The sequence below is a fragment of the Lepus europaeus genome, chromosome 3 (assembly GCF_033115175.1).
Source record: "Lepus europaeus isolate LE1 chromosome 3, mLepTim1.pri, whole genome shotgun sequence".
Taxonomy (NCBI): Eukaryota; Metazoa; Chordata; class Mammalia; order Lagomorpha; family Leporidae; genus Lepus; species Lepus europaeus.
In genome coordinates this window covers 10,596,039-10,614,532 of record NC_084829.1, presented here as the reverse complement: position 1 = coordinate 10,614,532, position 18,494 = coordinate 10,596,039, and the positions used below count along the sequence as shown (strand labels likewise).

The 18,494-nt window shown below is 50.9% G+C and overlaps 1 protein-coding gene across 2 annotated transcripts; it reads right to left on the bottom strand.

Annotated features, from left to right (window-relative positions):
• Positions 1 to 5,697: 5,697 nt before the first annotated feature.
• On the bottom strand, positions 5,698 to 13,766 carry TMEM14C (transmembrane protein 14C). Of its 2 annotated transcripts, none has more exons than XM_062184591.1 (6): positions 13,667 to 13,766; positions 11,933 to 12,002; positions 11,562 to 11,638; positions 10,308 to 10,409; positions 6,904 to 6,991; positions 5,698 to 6,215 (listed from the first exon to the last, which is right to left on the bottom strand). In XM_062184591.1, exons 2-6 carry the CDS (start codon positions 11,953 to 11,955, stop codon positions 6,161 to 6,163), a joined length of 345 nt encoding a protein of 114 aa, XP_062040575.1. In that variant the 5' UTR covers positions 11,956 to 12,002; positions 13,667 to 13,766; the 3' UTR covers positions 5,698 to 6,160. The 2 variants fall into 2 exon arrangements, with proteins under 2 accessions (XP_062040575.1, XP_062040566.1); XM_062184582.1 differs by having other exon boundaries at positions 13,657 to 13,763.
• Between the last annotated feature and the right edge of the window lie 4,728 nt (positions 13,767 to 18,494).

Sequence of the window (18,494 nt, the reverse complement as noted above, 5' to 3'; positions counted from 1 at the left end):
AGCTCCATATACTGGAAGTGATTCAGAGCACACGGACTTCTAGAGAACCTGGTCTCAGCCCTTCAGATCTTGTCTCCCAGCTGGCAAGGTACTAGGACTTCAAGGAGACCACTGCACCATTCCACCACGCCGGTGTTTCAGAACAGAGGACATGGTAAGACCAGTGAGACCCAGGAGCCTCAGACGACTGCTGCAAGATGAGCTTCTGGGTCAGAAGCGACGCTGTGTTCAATACATGACCACGGATAAGGCACCGAGTCCACAGACGGGAGTTTTCACAGGGAAGGCAAGTCCAAGTCCAGAGTAAGTTTCTATTCCAGAAGACAAAATGCTGCCCTTTCCGTAAGGTTCGATGTAATAAACCTGCCACCAGGTTCCTCCGATCACTCGCATAGGGGGCCATATGAGGGCTCCATGTTGGACTGCTGTTGGTGGCGACAGTGGTCACGTTAGCCTTGGTGAATGAAAATCCACGTGGTTGAGTCCACATACAACCTCTACCCTTGCCACCACTTAGTTCAGGAGTACACGGGGCAGTAACAGGGGTGGTGGACAGAGGCTGACTGGCATCTACAGAATGGGTTGCCCTATCCACTTGATCACCAAAGTCCTCTCTCTGCTGCTGAGATCGCTCTTTGATGGGCATTCAATTGGGACATAAATACATTCACATTCTTTGTCTGCTCGAGAGATCTAGCCACAAATTCCTCCCCAAATTTATTACCAATTTTCTAACATGTTTTCCAATACCTGATCATCTAACCAAACAATTGGCTATAGTCCGTGAACCAGTGTATAGTAACACACCTGGCCATTTCTCCTTCTAAGCATAGGGAAAACCACATGATATGGTCTAGACAATGATATGCTGGACTCCAAAAGCACAGACAAAAAGTACAAATAGATAAATGGGTCAACATCAAATTATAAGCTTCCGCACAAGAACAATTAACAGTGTAGAGAGACAACCTACGGGCTGGGAGGAAACACCCGCAAGTCATACAGCCAATCAGGGGTTGACAACCAAACGAAAGAAAGAGCTCAAAGAGTTCAAGTCAACAGCAGGAAAGTTAAAAAGCCAATTTAAAAATAGGCAATCAATCTGAATAAAATTTCTCAAGACTTAAAAATGGTTAAAAGGTAAATGAAAAACACATAACCTCATTAATCACAGGGGAAACACAAAAGTTAAAACATAATGAGAGGGGCCAGCGCTGAGGCTTAGGGGGCAAAGCTGCCACCTGCAGTGCTGGCATCCCATATGGGCTTCAGTTCAAGGCCCAGCTGCTCTACTTCCAATCCCACTCTCTCTGCTATGGCCTGGGAAAGCAGATGTCCCAAGTCCTTGGGCCCTTGTACCCACATGGGAGACCAGGATGACCCTCCTGGCTCCCGGTTTCAGTTTGCCGTAGCTCTGGCCGTTGCAGCCATCTGGGGAGTGAACCAGCAGATGGAAGACCCCTCTCTCTCCCCCCACCTCTCTATAACTCCATCTTTCAAATAAATAAATAAATAAATCTTTTAAAAATCCCTTTCAAAATAAAACTACATATATGCCACAATAATCTAAATAGAAATGTAGGGGCTGGCGCTGTGGCGCAGCAGGTTAATGCCCTGGTCTGAAACGCCGGCATTCCATATGGGCATTGGTTCAAGACCCAGCTGCTCCACTTCCAATCCAGCTCTCTGCTGTGGCCTGGGAAAGCAGTAGAAGATGGCCCAAGTTCTTGGCCCCTGCACCTGCACGGGAGACCCAGAAGAAGCTCCTGGCTCCTGGCTTTGGATCAGCGCAGCTCCTGCCATTGTGGCCAACTGGGAAGTGAACCATCGGAAGGAAGACCTCTCTCGCTCTCTGCCTCTCCTCTCTCTGTGTAACTCTGACTTTCAAATAAATAAATAAAAATTTTAAATAGAAATGTAAAGAACTATGTGACTAAAGCTCTAAAATGTTGTTTTAAGGCATTAAGATAAAAAATTCTGAAGCAAATGAAGGAAGAAACAACATTCCTGGATTGAAGAGCAAACATTTTAAAGCTGTGAACATCTGTCTCATATAATTTACTCACAATCCAATACAATCGTAGTAAAAACTCCAAACACATTTTTTTAAAAATATTTATTTATTTATTTGAAAGTCAGAGTTACATATACAGAGAAGTTGGTCTTCCATCCACTGGTTCACTCCCCAATTGGCCAAAATGGCCAGAGCTGTGGCGATCCAAAGCCAGGAGCCAAGAGTTTCTTCTAGGTCTCCCACACAAGTGCAGGGGCCCAAGGACTTGGTCCATCTTCTACTGTTTTCCCAGACCACAGCAGAGAGCTGGATTGGAGGTGGAGCAGCTGGGACTCGAACTGGCACCCACAGGGGATGCCAGCACTGCAGGCGGTGGCTTTACCCACTATGCCACAGCACCACATTTTTAAAATGAAAAGGATTAGTCTGCTCTGGAAAAGTAACTGTGTCAAGAAAAATTTGGAAAGTGACAATGACAGACTTGCCTTATTAAATAGAAAAATATAGTATGTAGCTATACAGAGCAATACGACTTGGCCCCGGGACAGAAGCTAAATAAATCCATGAAAACTGAGAATTGGTCCCAATAGGAAATTCAGGACACGGTAAAGGTCACTCTCAATGCAATGAGAAAATGACACGCCATTAGGACACACAGAACACAGACAGCTCTTCACCACAGGAGAGCACCTGTGCCACCAGTGGGGGTTCTACTTCAACACCCTAACTACAACCGGTTGTTTTGTTTTCACCAAACACACTTCCTTGAAAGTCAATTTGTAAAATTGTGATTTAAAATCATGTGCTTGGCCAGGGCACGAAGCCACACCACATACCATGGAGCCGCTTGTAAACGGACTTCTCAGCCGGCGCCGTGGCTCAGTAGGCTAATCCCCCGCCTTGCGGCGCCGGCACACGGGGTTCTAGTCCCGGTCGGGGCGCCGGATTCTGTCCTGGTTGCTCCTCTTCCAGGCCAGCTCTCTGCTGTGGCCCGGGAGTGCAGTGGAGGATGGCCCAAGTGCTTGGGCCCTGCACCCCATTTGCAGACCAGGAGAAGCACCTGGCTCCTGCCATCGGATCAGCGTGGTGCGCCGGCCGCAGTACGCCTACCGCAGCGGCCATTGGAGGGTGAACCAACGGCAAAAAGGAAGACCTTTCTCTCTGCCTCCCTCTATTGTTCACTCTGCTGTCAAAAAAAAAATAAATAAAAAATAAACAACAACAAAAAAAAAGGACTTCTCTTTATTATGTAGCCAAGAACTTGGTACAACTGGGTGAAAGGCAATCACTAACCATGAAGTATTTTGCAAGTGCATCCGGTCGAGCACCAATCCTTTCACTCCAGTAGTTACCATTAATGTCGGGGAGTGAGACAGAGACTTGAGGTCTCAGCAAGTCAAGCTGGATGAGTCACTGCTATGATGGCGCTGAGCAAAACTCTCACTTGGCTCCTGGGTGCACTAACGGGCATGCACACTCCTGCACACACCTCAGAGTTCTGGACACCGTGGCCTAAGGAGGACTCTCAAGGGGGCAAAAGCACTCAAAGCCAGGTCATGTAAAAAATGATGAGAAAGGGCCGGTGTCACGGCTCACTAGGCTAAACCTCCGCCTGCAGCGCCGGCACCCTGGGTTCTAGTCCTGGTTGCTCCTCTTCCAGTCCAGCTCTTTGCTGTGGCCCGAAAAGGCAGTGGAGGATGGTCCAAGTCCTTGGGCCCTGCACCTGCATAGGAGACCAGGAGGAAACACCTGGCTCCTGGCTTCAAGATCGGGCGCAGTGTGCCGTCCATAGCAGCCACTTGGGGGGTGAACCAACGGAAGGAAGACCTTTCTCTCTGTCTCTGACTCTGTCAAAAAAAAAAAAAAAAAGAGAGAGAGAGAGAAAGGACTAGACTTAACTGGGAGACCTGGATGAAGCTCCTGGCTTCAGCCTGGCCCAGCACTGGCCATCACGGGCATCTGAGGAATCAATTAGCAGATAGAAAATCTCCCTGTTAATTCTTTCAATAAAAAAATCTTACAAAAAAAATAAATAAAATCGGGGCAGGATGTAGCACTGTGGCCCAGCAGATTAAGCCTCCACCTGGCCGGCGCCGCAGCTCAATAGGCTAATCCTCCGCCTTGCGGCACTGGCACACCGGGTTCTAGTCCAGGTTGAGGAGCCAGATTCTGTCCCGGTTGCCCCTCTTCCAGGCCAGCTCTCTGCTGTGGCCCAGGAGTGCAGTGGAGGATGGCCCAAGTGCTTGGGCCCTGCACCTGGCTAAGTATAAGCACCTGGCTCCTGCCTTCGGATCAGTGTGGTGTGCGGTGCGCCGGCCGCAGCACGCCAGTCACAGCGGCCATTGGAGGGTGAACCAACGGCAAAGGAAGACCTTTCTCTCTGTCTCTCTCACTGTCCACTATGTCAAAAAAAAAAAAAAAAAAAAAAAAAGCCTTCACCTGCAGTGCTGGCATCCCATATGGGTGCAGGTTCAAGTTTCGGCTGCTCCACTTCTGATCCAGCTCCCTGCTAACGCACCTGGGACAGCAGTAGAGGATGGCCCAACTGCTTGGGCCTCTGCACCCATGTGTAGCTCTGGGCATCAGCCTGGCTCAGCACTGGCCATTGCTAATAAATAAAACTGGGGTTGATACTGTGGCACTGCTGGTTAAAGCTACGGGTTGCACCAATAGCATTCCTTATGGGTGCCAGTTCAAGTCCTGGCTGCTCTACTTCTGATCCAGCTCTCTGCTAACATGCCTGGAAAAAGAGCAGCAGACCCAAGTGCTTGGGCCACTGTACTCATGTGGGAGACCCAGAAGCAGCTCCTGGCTCCTAGCTCTGGCCTGGCCAAGCCCTCACTATTGCAGCAATTTGGAGAGTGAACAAGAGGATGGAAGATCTGTCTCTTCCTTTCTCTCTGTAACCGACTTTCAAATAAGTAAATAAATAAATCTAAAAACACAAAAGATTCATGGAAGAAAGGTACTACAAAATAAACTGCATGGATTCCAAAGTTCTTTTGCACCAGTTTTTTTTTTTTCACTCTATCATTACTTTATCAATACAATTTCTTTTATTCCACTTTTCCACAAACTATTTCAAGTACCCTCACAAATAAACCAGTTAACCAAAACTTCATTTTCCTTTAAAGATTTACTTATTTGAAAGAGTTACAGTGAGAGGAGAGACAGAGAGAGAAATCATCCATCCACTGGTTCACTCCCCAAATGGCTGCAATGGTCGGGGCTGGGCCAGCTTAAGCCAGGAGCTTCTTCTGGGTCTCCTATGTGGGTACAGGGGCCCAAGCACTTGGCCCATCCTCCACTGCTTTCTCAGGCACATTAGCAAGCAGCTGGATTGGAAGCAGAGCAGCTGGGACTCAAACCAGCGTCCACATGGGATGCCAGCATTGCAGGGCTTAACCAGCTGTGTCACAGTATTCTGGCCCCAAAATTTTCATTTTTTAAATTTTGCCACAATCAATCCTAACCTTAAAAATCCTCACAAATATTTTTAAAATAAACTTCAGTGCAATATATAATCAAACAACTACTTCCATTGACCCTTAGGTCATTCAAAATGGATAATTCTAAAATATGATTTTAACAAATTATGTCCACATTTCTCTATCATCTTCCTGCTATCCAGAATTTATCCTATGTTTATGAAAGCTCAGGCAATGAAGACACCACAGAAAACATTATTTATAAGAAAAACTTTATTTTCATTGATATTTCATTTAGCATAATTTCAAAGTGAGTCTGTGCTCTAAGATGAGCAAAAGAACATATACCCTGAAACTCATAAGAAGAGTCTTTTCCCCCTGTTTCTCTGAGTAGGGCATGAGGTTTGAGATACCCCAATGTTGATCTCTAACATTTTAGACCTTGAGATTTTATCCACAGATACAGAAAGAAGAGATAATACCAGTGCACAAGAATCAAAACTGTATGACGGTCACCATTAGGTCCGTGTATCATATATTTACCACCTCTGTGTGGTTGTAATGATTATGACTAATTTTTCCCATCAAGTCCAGTGTCATGTTTTTAAGATAAAATACCAGCATATGTAAAAACACTGCACTTATTTCCTGAATACATTGCAAACAGTGGAAGTTCGGAGAGTTTAATTCTTCGTGAGTCCAGGATGGGGCGTGATGTCTACTGATGGGGTCTATCCAACATGCTAATTCCAACTTTGGCGACCATCAGCAAACTGCTCAGAAAGAAAAAATAAAAAAAAAAAAAAACAAACAGAAAATATCAGGAAAAGCAAAGAAGCCGCTGTTTTTTGAGACTAGAGCGCCACAGGTCCTCCACAGCTACACAGGGAGGGAGGGGCCACGGCAGTGCAACCAGAGAGGATGGATTTCCACTGCTGAAGGAATCCCAGAAGAGACACGCCAAAGTGCCCCTCTGGACTGAGGTCCTAAAATGGCACAGGTGAGCAGGAGTTCCTAAGGCAACTGCCAGTAATTTGAGGATATGAAGGAACTGGAGGCGAGAGAGATTAAGCCCCCAGTCCAAGGTCACAGAGCTAATAACGGTAAACCTCCAGTCCCCCAAGTTTACTGCTCTTTTCAATATTGAAGGACACCTACATCCCTAAGAATATGGACCCCACACAAGGAGCTGCAGTCATGGCTTTGAGATGAAGCTCCTGCCATTACTGGGAGAAGTCAGGACGGACCAGAGGACAAATGCGAGAACAAAACCACTCCACAGTGAGTGACTGAGTGACATACTTATGCCATTTCAACACTAAATCAGCTTCTTTTACACTCCTACTTAGGTCAGTTGATGTCCAGAATTAGGAACATTGAAACATTTGTGAATGCATAAAGCATCGTGGGCAATAAACTAAACTCTACAATGGTAAAGAAGAAAAACGGATTGCAAAGTACCTGGCACCTGCAATTAAACCCGCAGGCATAAATTTTCCAGAATGGTAGAATCTCATTCCCATAATGCCAGCCAAGGTCCCGGATGTAGCTGATGAGAAAGGTAGAGAGGGGTCAAAAGTCATCACACTCAGGGAAGCTGGAAGGGAGAAAAGTCCCACCTTTCTCAAGGGCCAGACCCACCCCGTGGCCTTCCTTCCTTTCTCAGACACGCACTTTGTGGCTGCCCACAGCCTGTGGATCCAAGCACTAATACTGGTCAGAAAAGGCCCATCACAGCCTGCACCCATCCTGCCTCTCCAGCCTGTCTTACCACTCTCTGGTAAAACCCACACTTCAACCACAAATGTCTTAGTTACCTCCAAATGCTAGAGGACCTTTGCCATGCCTCTCAAATACTATTTCCTTTACCCTATGTGTTCTCCCCACTGAGTATCTACCAAGACACCAAGCATCATAGCAGGTGCTGCAGAATATAACTGTATTCAGAAAGTCTCTGCCCTCTCCCAGTGTTTCCAGTCTGATGGGGAACACTTTGAAGAACCATACAAGCAACAACAGAAGACAACTGGTGCTACAGGTACTATTAACGCTGCACAAAACAACAGGGGATCAACACAAGGACTAGTCCAAGAAGCGAAGACTGAACTAAGACCTGAAATCAGAGGAACCAGTAAGCTGACAGGGGAGGAAGCAGAGTCCAGGTAACAGGAGCAGTAATAGAGAGGCCCTGTGCTGAGAGGGAGCGAGTCACGTTCAAGACCTGAAAGGCCAGCGCGAAGAGCAGTCAAGGACTAGAGACCACACGACGCCTCAAAGGCTTTACACTGATTATGGTCCTCATCCTCAGAATACTGAGAAGCTACTATTACAGGCGAGTAAGCAGGAGTGAGCGTGGAACGGAGGCTCATTTTGAAAATCTAACTCTAAGGGACACTTTCTGGCCTCGCTGTTAAGACACCCACATCTCATACCAGAGCCCAGATCTGATGCAGATCTGGGAGGCAGGGGTGATGGCTCCAATGACTGGGTCCCTGCCTGGAGGAGTTCCCAGCTCCCTGCTTCAGCCTTGGCTCAGCGGCAGTCCTGGTGGGCATTTGGGGAGTGAGTCAGTGGATGGCACTCTCTCTCTCAGCCTACAAATTAAAACTTTTAAAAAGACAATGTACTTCTAGTTGTAGCACGGAGAACTGCAGGGAAATCAGAGTACGTAGGGCTGAGAACCTCCCTCAGCAACGCAGGCAACAGAGTGGCCACAGGCACTAGGACGTGGCTGTGTGGAGGAGGGGACGGGTCAGGACGGGTGCTGCGGGTAGTGCTGACCGGACCTGCTGCAGAGGCTCTCACAGAGGCAGAGGGAAGAGGGCAACGAAGACCTCAACAGATGAACCAGTCAGGTCCTGTGTGAGATGGCGAGCTCAAGTCTGGGCACGGCCTTAAGACACCTGAGACCTCCAGCAGTCAGTGCACTTGTGAGGGCACAGTGTGGGGACACGGGTTTGTGAGTCTATTGTATTTCACGGGGAAGCTAAGGAGTGGGCTTCAGCGACACTGTTGAGAAAGAAAATAAAGGTTTAAAGAGCCAGGCTTCAAGCACTTCAATATCTAAAGGCAGGAAAGGTAGGTGGGTCAACTGAAGACAACGAGAAGACAAAAGGAAAACAAGGAGAATGGGGGCCGGTGTCGTGGTGCAGGAGGTTAATCCTCTGCCTGTGGCGCCAGCATCCCATACAGGCGCTGGTTCTAGTCCCGGCTGCTCCTCTTCCGATCCAGCTCTCTGCTGTGGCCAGGGAGGGCAGTGGAAGATGGCGCCAGCCATTGCAGCCATCTGGGGAGTGAACCAACGGAAGGAAGACCTTTCTCTCTGTCTCTCCCTCTCACTGTCTGTAACTCTACCTCGCAAATAAAAAAAAAAGAAAATCTTAAAAACAAACAAAAAAAAAGAGAATGGAAAACTGGTCAACTGTGCTAACAGCTTGGAAGCCAAATCAGGAAAGGCTGGAAGAGGTACACTGGACTTTGTACAAACACGGTCCCCAGAAGCCTCAGGGAGATACTCTCCCCAGGCACAGGGAACAGAAGTGGACACTGAAGTACGTCCAGAACGTCTGAGGGGCAGAAATGGAGATGGGAGAGTGCGACTTTTTAAGAGAAGTCTCTGAAGGGCAGCAGGGAAGAAAAGGCTACCAACTGAAGAAGGAGGGAGGTCCAAGAGAGGTCTTTGGTTTTATGAATGGGTAAGAGAGGAGCAGACATGAACATCAGTGGAGGGGTCCACCAAGAGGGCGAGGGCAGAGAGAAGCAAAGCCAGGTGCAGGAATGGCCTTGGAGAGGCCCGGGTCAAGGGAAGACTCCCCTCCCCCCGAAGGCTGATGCTTTTCCAACTATGAGGCGGGGCTCGCTGTGCCGAGTGGGCAGTGGCACAGGCGGTGAGAGGAGGCGGGGGTGGCACAGGCGGCGAGAGGAGGCGGGGCTCGCTGTGCCGAGTGGGGAGTGGGACAGGCGGTGAGAGGAGGCGGGGCTCGCTGTGCCGAGTGGGGGTGGCACAGGCGGTGAGAAGAGCAGTCACAATTTGTTCTGGAGCAGGACTGAGGAAGCCTGCAGGCAGAGCCTTCTCCCTTCCTGGGCCAGGGCCCATGGGCCACCGCTGCTTCCCCAGTCAGTGCAAGGCCTGCTCCGTGTGTTCACACTGTAGCCCCGCGCGCACAGTGAGGTACCCACACCCCTGGCGGTGCGCGACACCCTGGTAAGAAGCAACCTTCCCGCCCAACACTCCTCGTTGTCTGTGCGCGCAGGGCACTTCGCAGTCTCACAAAATCACCTTTCCTGTCCATGTCTTACTTTCTCAGTTAACTTGTGAGGACCCTGAAGGCCAGGCCTGTCTCTTAGGATCAGCTGAGTGCTGAGGTTAGCGATTTTCAAGCGGGAGAACGCAATCCCGAAGCAAACCTAACCCAGACACGATGGTTCCGTCATGCCCAAGGACACGGTTTCCAGCAGACAATGGTAACACACACACACCTGCCCAGCACAACTTCACTAGCAATCTAAGTTCATTAGGCAGGAAAACTTTTCCACGTCCTGAATATCCTTGGAGACGCCACCATTCTTATCTTAAAGCCACCCCCAAAAGGAAATGGTCTCTTCACCACCCCACTCAGACACATGCCAAGTGCCTCTGGTCCGTTTCTTTCCCTAGAAAACGGGAATAAAATTTCTCTTGCTGTCAAAATAAACAATAAATAGAGTCCTGCAGTTTCACCTGGTTCAAAACTCCCCTAGGCCTTGGCAGAAGCAGTCAACTCGTTTAAAGTGTGAAAAATCTGCGTATCCCCCGGAAGTGGGGCTTTTTTGCTAGAGTATTCTGGACACGTAGCTACCCTAAGGAGACACCAGGGCACACATACCCAGGAAAACCCAGACGTTCCTCGGGTCCTGAGACAGCTGGTAAGCACCCAGGCCTGCCAGGCTCCCAAAGAGGAGCCCTGCAGCCAGGGACGGCACGCTACCTGCAGGGAAGCAAACACACAGCACTGTAACGCCAGACACCACGTCACTCACAGAATCCACCCGCCTCCCCACCCGTGGGAGGAAAACAGCAAAGAGCACTTCTCCCAACAGAGTTCAGAAGCAGGGCACTGTCAGTCAGAGAGATGTTGTGGGGAGTCAGCTACCTCACCACTCCACTCCCCTTCCCTCCCCACCGCTCCCCTCCACTCCTCTCTCCTCGCACAGGCAGGGCAGCTCTAAGAAAGAGCAGCTTCTGCCTCCTTAGACGGGGCTGTGGTCAGTCCTTTCCCTAACCCGTCCTGATCAACCCATCAGAGGCTACAAGTCTGCACCGGCAGGGCTTCAGGCAAATCATCAAAGGAGGGGCCGGCGCTGTGGCACAGTGGGTAAAGCCCTGGCATGTGGTGCCGGCATCCCATATGGACACCGGTTCGAATCCCGGCTTCTCCACTTCTGATCCCGCTCTCTGCTATGGCCTGGAAAAGATGGCCCAAGTCCTTGGGGCCCTACACTCGCGTGGGGAACCCTTAAAAAGCTCCTGGCTTTGGATCGGTGCAGCTCCGGCCATTGCGGCCATCTGGGGAGTGAACCAGTAGATGGAAGATCTCTCTCTGCCTCTATGTAGTTCTGCCTTCCAAATAAATAAATTAACTTAAAAAAATCATCAAAGGAGAGAGAAACAGGCCAATCCATTAAAAAAAGAAAAGGGTTGGAGAATACAAATTCCGGTGCCCACTGCGGCAGGGAGGTGGGCCAGAAGGCGGTGGCCAGAAGCACATTCACTGACACCCCCCTGCCGAGTTTAATGAGGAAACTTCAAAACCCGAGCAGGAGAAGCCCAGGGCTTTCCTCCCATGAGAAGAGCCCAGAGATGGCCCCTTGGGGTCAAGGCCGATGTATGGCAGTCAGTGATAGTGACAAGCTATCACCCGCCCCCTACCTCTAGATAAAGAGCAAAAACAAACGGCCCACAAGGAGGCTGACTGAGCGCTGATAACCAAACAGCACGAGGGGCAGAGGGGCCCGACGAGGAAGCCTGCACTCGGCTCAGGGGCCGTGGCAAGGGACTCCAGGCAGGTTGTCCTGGGAACACAGCCTCACTGGAACAGCACCGAGATGTTTAGGAGGCCAAGCAGCTGCAAAAACCTTACCTGCTTTTGCATAGCCGATGATTCCACCAGTAGCGACCAGTGCTGCGTAGCCAAAGCCAAAATAATGTAAAGGCACTCTGAAACGCCAAGAGAAACCAGTGACAAACGTGTGTAAAAACAAACCTCACGCTGTAGGATGGGACTAAAAGGTCATAATGCTAAACATATCCCTGTTCAAAGGTTGGATGACTTGCTGAGTCATGCAACCACTGGGCGGCAGAGCTGAACTCAAATCCAGGTCCTCTGCTCGCCTACCCAGCATCCTCCTGGCCACACGGCCTCGGGCAGTCTATTCTCAAGGTTCTTTAGTCGAAGGAAGGAAGGCTGGTGTTGACAGGCTCCTACTGGCCCATCCCACTGACCGCACTTACAGTGGGCCTGTGTCCTTTCCCATTGTCCTCTTGTCCTCTGTCCAGGCGGGAGACGACGGCTGGCCTGCACCTGCAGAAGAAGCCTGGATGAGAGGCAGCTAACAGTACAGCTCTGGGGCGGCGCTGTGGTGCAGCGGGTAAGGTCGCTGCCTGCAGTGCCCGCATCCCATCTGGGTGCTGGTTCGAGTCCTGGCTGCTCCACTTCTGACCCAGCTCTCTGCTATAGCTTGGGAAAGCAACAGAAGATGGCCTAAGTCCTTGGGCCCCTGCACCTGCGTGGAAGACCCAGAAGCAGCTCCTGGCTTCCGATTGGTACAGCTCCGGCTATTGTGGCCATCCGGGTATTGGACCAGCAAGTGGATGGAAGTTCTCTCTCTCTGCCCCTGCGTAACTCTGCCTTTCAAATAAAATAAATCTTTCAAAGAACAAAAAGTACAGCTCTCTGGCAGTCACAGAGAAGTGGGGCCAAGCTCCAGCTGTAGCACTCCGCAGTCGCGTAAGAGGCAAGCCGCCCGGCCTCTCCAAGCCCGCTTCCTGCACTGTGTGGCCAACCTCCTGTGGCTGCTGAGCTTCCAACTGGGAGCAACACGCAAGGTGCTTGGCAGGGAGCAAATGCTGGACAGACACCAACCGTCTTTGTTAACCTCAAGTCCCACAAAACACAGCCCAAGGAGCTGACCAAGCACTGACCAGCTCCGCACGGGTAACAAGCTACCCTTCCCAACAGTTACCCTAACTATTACTGAGTTGGAAGCAAGGCGCACACTCCCGGGCCCTGAACTACTATCACGGCTCCTAGACGGCTAGGAGCGAGCTGCTTTCCACCCCTGCCCCAGGAAGTAAATTACTGCGATCCTCACAGTCTGTAACACTGCATCCAACCCCAGTCACTGTCACTCTGGGGAGGGGGGGGGGTGTCAAATCCATGGAACCCAAGGTTGCAATCACAAGACGCTGCTCCCCGGGAAAATAACCACCCTCTGTCTGCTGTACAGGGTTAATAAATAGGAAGCAGGCCGGCGCCGCAGCTCACTAGGCTAATCCTCCGCTTTGCGGCACCAGCACACCGGGTTCTAGTCCCGGTCGGGGCACCGATCCTGTCCCGGTTGCCCCTCTTCCAGTCCAGCTCTCTGCTGTGGCCAGGGAGTGCAGTGGAGGATGGCCCAAGTGCTTGGGCCCTGCACCCCATGGGAGACCAGGAGAAGCACCTGGCTCCTGCCATGGGATCAGTGTGGTGCGCCGGCTGCAGCGGCCATTGGAGGGTGAACCAACGGCAAAAGGAAGACCTTTCTCTCTGTCTCTCTCTCTCACTGTCCACTCTGCCTGTCAAAAAAATAAATAAATAAAAAATAAATAAATAGGAAGCAGGGTTCTGTGTCCGGCGAGCCTAACAAGACAGAAAGCAATGCTTCCCCTTGGTTCTGCTTAAACTGCTTCCCTAGCAGGGGGTCGGGACGTCGCCGAGTCACGAGTTCGAAGCGGCGGGTGACCCAGGCTGTTAAGGACCTGGAGCTGTACGCCTCCAGGAACCGGACGACTGTGCACCTCGCCCGCAGGCACGCTGCACTCTCACCCCATTTCACCGAGAGCACAAAACGCGCCGACGAGAGAGGCACCCGCGAAGTGGCCCTTAAGTCCTCGCCTGCGTCCGCGGGACGAGAAGCACGCGACCACGAAGCCTTCTAAACAACTCCTAACAGTCAAAACCACTTTAAAACAATCACCCGCAAGTACCGGAACCGCTCCCGCGAAGTCCTGGGCTGCAGCTAGAGGGCACGCAAGCCGTAAATCGAGGAACGCAGGCCCGCCGGAAACCGGGCGGCGCGCGCTCTGCGCCCCGGGCTGGGGGCGGGGCCTGGGCCGGAAGTCCCGGGCGTAGGGCGGGACACGGGGCGTGGCACGAGCTGCTCCGCTGTCTGCGTCCCAGAGACGGACAGGAGCTGAGGGCGGGGCTTAGGGCCGGAAGTCGCGGCGAGCGCCTGGTCCGGGCGTGGGGCCGGACACGGGCCGCGTCCCAGAGACAGAAAGCAGCGGAGGACTGGCCTAGGATGGAGCCGGGTCTGGGCCAGCGGAGGAGGCCGACTGGTTCCCGTCTCCGCTCCCAAGCCCGAGCGGCTACCAGCCGGAAACGCAGTTTGAACCCGGTTTGCCGCGCTGGCGGAAAGCGTTCCCGAGGGCTAACGGGCGGTTAGGAGAGCCCCGTGGGGGTGAGATGCCAGGTGTTTGTATGAGACAAGCAAGGGGCACCGTGGGCCGTGCCCGTAAGGAGGAGCTGGCGTCGCACTTCGCAGCTGATCGGGAGGCATCGCCCGCCCAGGTGGGTGGGACCGACCCGGTTCTCCACGTCACACCTCCCAAGTGGCTGACACGGGCGTCTACACGAGCCAGACCCCTGCCGTGTGGCATCCAGGTAGAACTGATAGACCGCTGTGCACGCCCCACAGAAGCAACCACCAGGCATGGGGCCCCTCCCAGCGCCGTGAGTCTGTCTCAATGAAATCTGCTTTCCCTTGCTTTGCGCACCTCTTGTTGTCTGCGTTGTACTTCCTCCTCGTCAGGAGACAGAACTGACTGAACTCTAGCAGCCTCAGCTCCTCCTTCCCTGTGGCTCCAACATGCTGCTCAGCTGCCTGGAACTCCGCCCAGCTCACCTCCCGGCCCACCCCCTCGCGTCCTGACCGGCACCCTTACACTGCAGGCCACCTGCACTTCCTCCAGTTTCTCTCCATGGCACCTAACTCCTGGGGGACTTTCTCACTGTGCAGTCTAGCTCCCTTCTCTGGCCATGTCCGCTTGACGGGAGTGAAAATTTTACAGCAGCACCTGGCACAGGGCCTGGTACACAATGGATGCCAAATACACGTCTACTGAGTAGAGGAGTAGATGTGGAGTGAGAAGGGAGAGGGTGGTCCACAGGGAAGAGAACAAAGACAACAGGCACAGAGCTGGGGACAATACAAAGAGCTAGCTCTGGCTGCGTTCCAGCCCAGGCCCTTCATGCCCTGACCTTGGTCAGACACACCTGTGTCCTTGTACAGATCCACCCCCAGACCCTCTGTTGAACTCTAGGTTGGCCAGAGTTATTTCTGGCAGTTAAGACTTTAAAAAAAAAAAAGTATTTATTTATTTATCTTAAAGGTGGAGTTACAGAGAGGGAGAGACAGAGGCAGAGAGAGAGAAGTCTTCCTCCCACTAGTTCAATGGTCCATAGCCAGGGCTGGGCCAAACTGAAGCCAGGAGCTTCATCCGGGTCTCCTTCATGGGCTCAGCAGCACAAGCAATTGAACTATTTTCCACTGCTTCCCAGGCGCTTCAGCAGGGAGCTGCATTGGAAGTGCAGCAGCCAGGACTCGAACTGGCACCCATATGAAATGCTGGTGCTGCAGGCGGGGGCTTAACCCTGTACACCATAGTGCCAGTCCTAAATACATAAACCTTTATAAATAATAAGAGGAGCCTGGGACCGTGGATGTGAACCAGTTGTGGTCTCAACAAACTTGGCACCCCACTGTCGAGTAAAACAGACCTAACCAAAAATGGGAAATCCACTTAGGACTCCCCATTATCTTGGCTAACTTGGATAAATTCAAGTTAGAAACTAAAAAAAAGAGGCTCAGTGACTAGCGCTATGGCTTAGTAAGCTAGGCCTCTTCCTGCAGCGCCAGCATCCCTTATGGGTGCTGGTTCATGTCCCAGCTGCTCCACTTCCTACCCAGCTCTCTGCTATGGCCTGGGAAAGCAGTAGAAGATGGCCCAAGTGCTAGGGCCCCTGCAACCACATGGGAGACCCGGAATATGTTCCTGGCTCCTGGCTTCTGGCTTTGGATCGGCCCAGCTCCAGCCCTTGCCGTCATTTGGGGAGTGAACCAGCGGATGGAAGACCTTTCTCTGTCTCTCCCTCAGTCTGTAACTCTCTCAAATAAACAAACAAATTTAAAAAAAAAAAAAAAAAAAGGCTCATTTTTTTTTTCTGCAACCTGACCTGGCCTGAGTACAAGCCGGAGAACCAGGAGACCTGGCTGATAAATGGTCCACTATCCTCCAGTTAGATCTGTTTTGTAAGAGGGAAGGAGGAGGGAGTCGCCTAGTTCAGGCCTTTATGGTGCTATATGCAGACCCTGACTTGAGCAGGCAATGGAGGCTGTATCTAGCTCACAAGATCCCTCCTGCTACACAAGAGCCTGATTATCACAGATGATTCCTTCCTGGGTGCTCCTCTAAGAAGGCCCATTGCCCCCCAACTTCCCTGACCTCTGAAGGCTGAAAATATTGTTCCCCTACCACCCTGAACCAACTGGGTGCTCCTCCAGCATATCCCAACAATCTTGCACCACCCCTCCCTGAGGCTCTCCCCGAGGGTGATGGGAAGCCAGCAACTATCCACAGTGGGCACCAACACCAAAAGCCTGAAGGAAACCTTCCTTTCAGACTCCCAGTGGGGACGGGGACACTGTTAGGGTCTATGTGACTTTCTCTAATGTGGCCTGTCCTTACGCTAGGAAGAGTCTGGGCAATTTTCCAAGGACCTGGGAAAATGGCTGAGGAATTTACTAAAGTGACTGTGATCTTTAACCTGACCTGGAAGACCTAGATGTCCTCCTGTGTACTAGCTGCACACTGGAGGAAAAGCAAAGGATATGGGTGTTGCCCAGGCACGTGCTGACAAAATGGCAGGACGACAGCACCCAGGCCATGCCCACAACTGATCCTGGTTGGAAACCAGCAGAGGGGATCTCCTAAACTGGAAAACAGGAATTATCTCATAAGTTGCCTCTCAGAGGGAATGGAAGAAACACATAGCAAGGCTCCATAACATCAACTGGGAGCCATGCCTCTGGAGTCTTCAATAAAGGAGACAAAATGAGGAGGAAAAAGGGCTCAGAGGCAGAGCTGCAAAGCCAGACTTCTTGCAGCAGCCACAGCCACGTGGGGTAGGCATTTGGTACCATGGTTAAGATGCTGCACAGCATGCCCACATCCATATCAGAGTGCCTGCTTCAAGTCCCAGCTGCCATGCTTCCAATCCAGCTTCCTGCTAATGCACACCTAGGGAGGCAGCAGATGATGACTCAAGAACTTGAGTCCCTGCCACTCACAGGAAAGATCTGGATGGAGTTCCTGGCTTCTGGGTTTGGTCTGGCTCAGCCCTGGCTGTTGTGGGCATTTGGGGAGTGAGACAGCAGATCTGTCTTTTTAAAATAAAGTGAAAATAAATGAGAAAGGACTTATAACCACCATCTGTAAAGGTTAAACAGGCCACCACCACCTTGCAAGTTTCAGGATGATCATCAGAACTGACCATGGGGGGGACCAGCACTGTGGCGCAGTGGGTTAAGTGGACACCTGAGATGCCGCCATCTCATAGGAGTGCCGGTTCAAGTCCCGGCTGCTCCACTTCCTATCCAGCTCCCTGCCAATGTGCCTAGGAGAACAGTAAAGTGTTTCAGCACTATGGGCCCTGCCACCCCATGGGAAACCCAGATGGGCTTCCAGGTTCCAGGCTCTTGGCTTTGGCCTGGCCATTGCAGCCATTTGAGAAGTGAACCAGTACATGGAAGATCTCTTTCTCTCTCTCTGGAACTCTGCTTTCAAATAAATAAATCTTTAAAAAAAAGAAAGAACTGACCGTGGGATTCTGCTCATTAATTCACAAAGCTCATTATCAAGGGCTGGTGCTGTGGAGTAGCGGGTAAAGCTGCAGCCTGCAGTGCTGGCATCCCAAATGAGCACTGGTTCAAGACCCAGCTGCTCCTTTTCCGATCCAGCTCTCTGCTATGGCCTGGGAAAGTGGCAGCAGCCGAAGTCCTCCTTCTACTTAAAAACTGGGATTTTGGGGGCTTAATGTCAACCTTCCCCTGGAGTTGCTGGCCTCTCAAATAAACCTGATTTCCTGGTACCAGTTTTTGTGTCTCAAACATTGGCTTTCAGTGGCAAGTGGCCTAGACCTTTCTTTCCAGTGACACTTCCTCACACTATACACAAAAACTAACTCAAAGTAGATCACTTTCTCTTGGGATGCCCATGTCCCACATCTCAATATCTGAGTGCCTGTTCCAGTCCTTGCTACTCAGCTTTTTTTTTTTTTTTTTTTTGACAAGAATGAGACTTTAATCAGTTTTAAGTGGAGTTTATCACACTAAGAGATAAAGGGTTGTTAACAAACACAATAACAAATGGACATCTGATTGGTATGAGGCATTATCGTGTACATATCATTATTGGTGTTTTTTTTTCTTTTCTTTTTCTTTTTTTCTTTTTGTGTGTATCCTCAGTGCATACCATTTACACACAGAGCCACTGCTGCACAGCACAAGAGTATCTGAAGAGGCTGAATCAGAGTAAGGCTGTTTAACAGGCTGAAATTTTTTGGTATATATATTCTATATGAAGACAGATTGAACTTTTGAACTGGCAGGTAGAAGGCAACTCTGCCGAACACTACAGTTAAAGCCCCCACTTTAGTGCACAGTTCCACCCCTTCCATCTGCATGCATGACACATTAACAGTATTTAAAGGTAAACGAGGCACTTTGTGGCAACCACAGCCATCGTTATGAACATA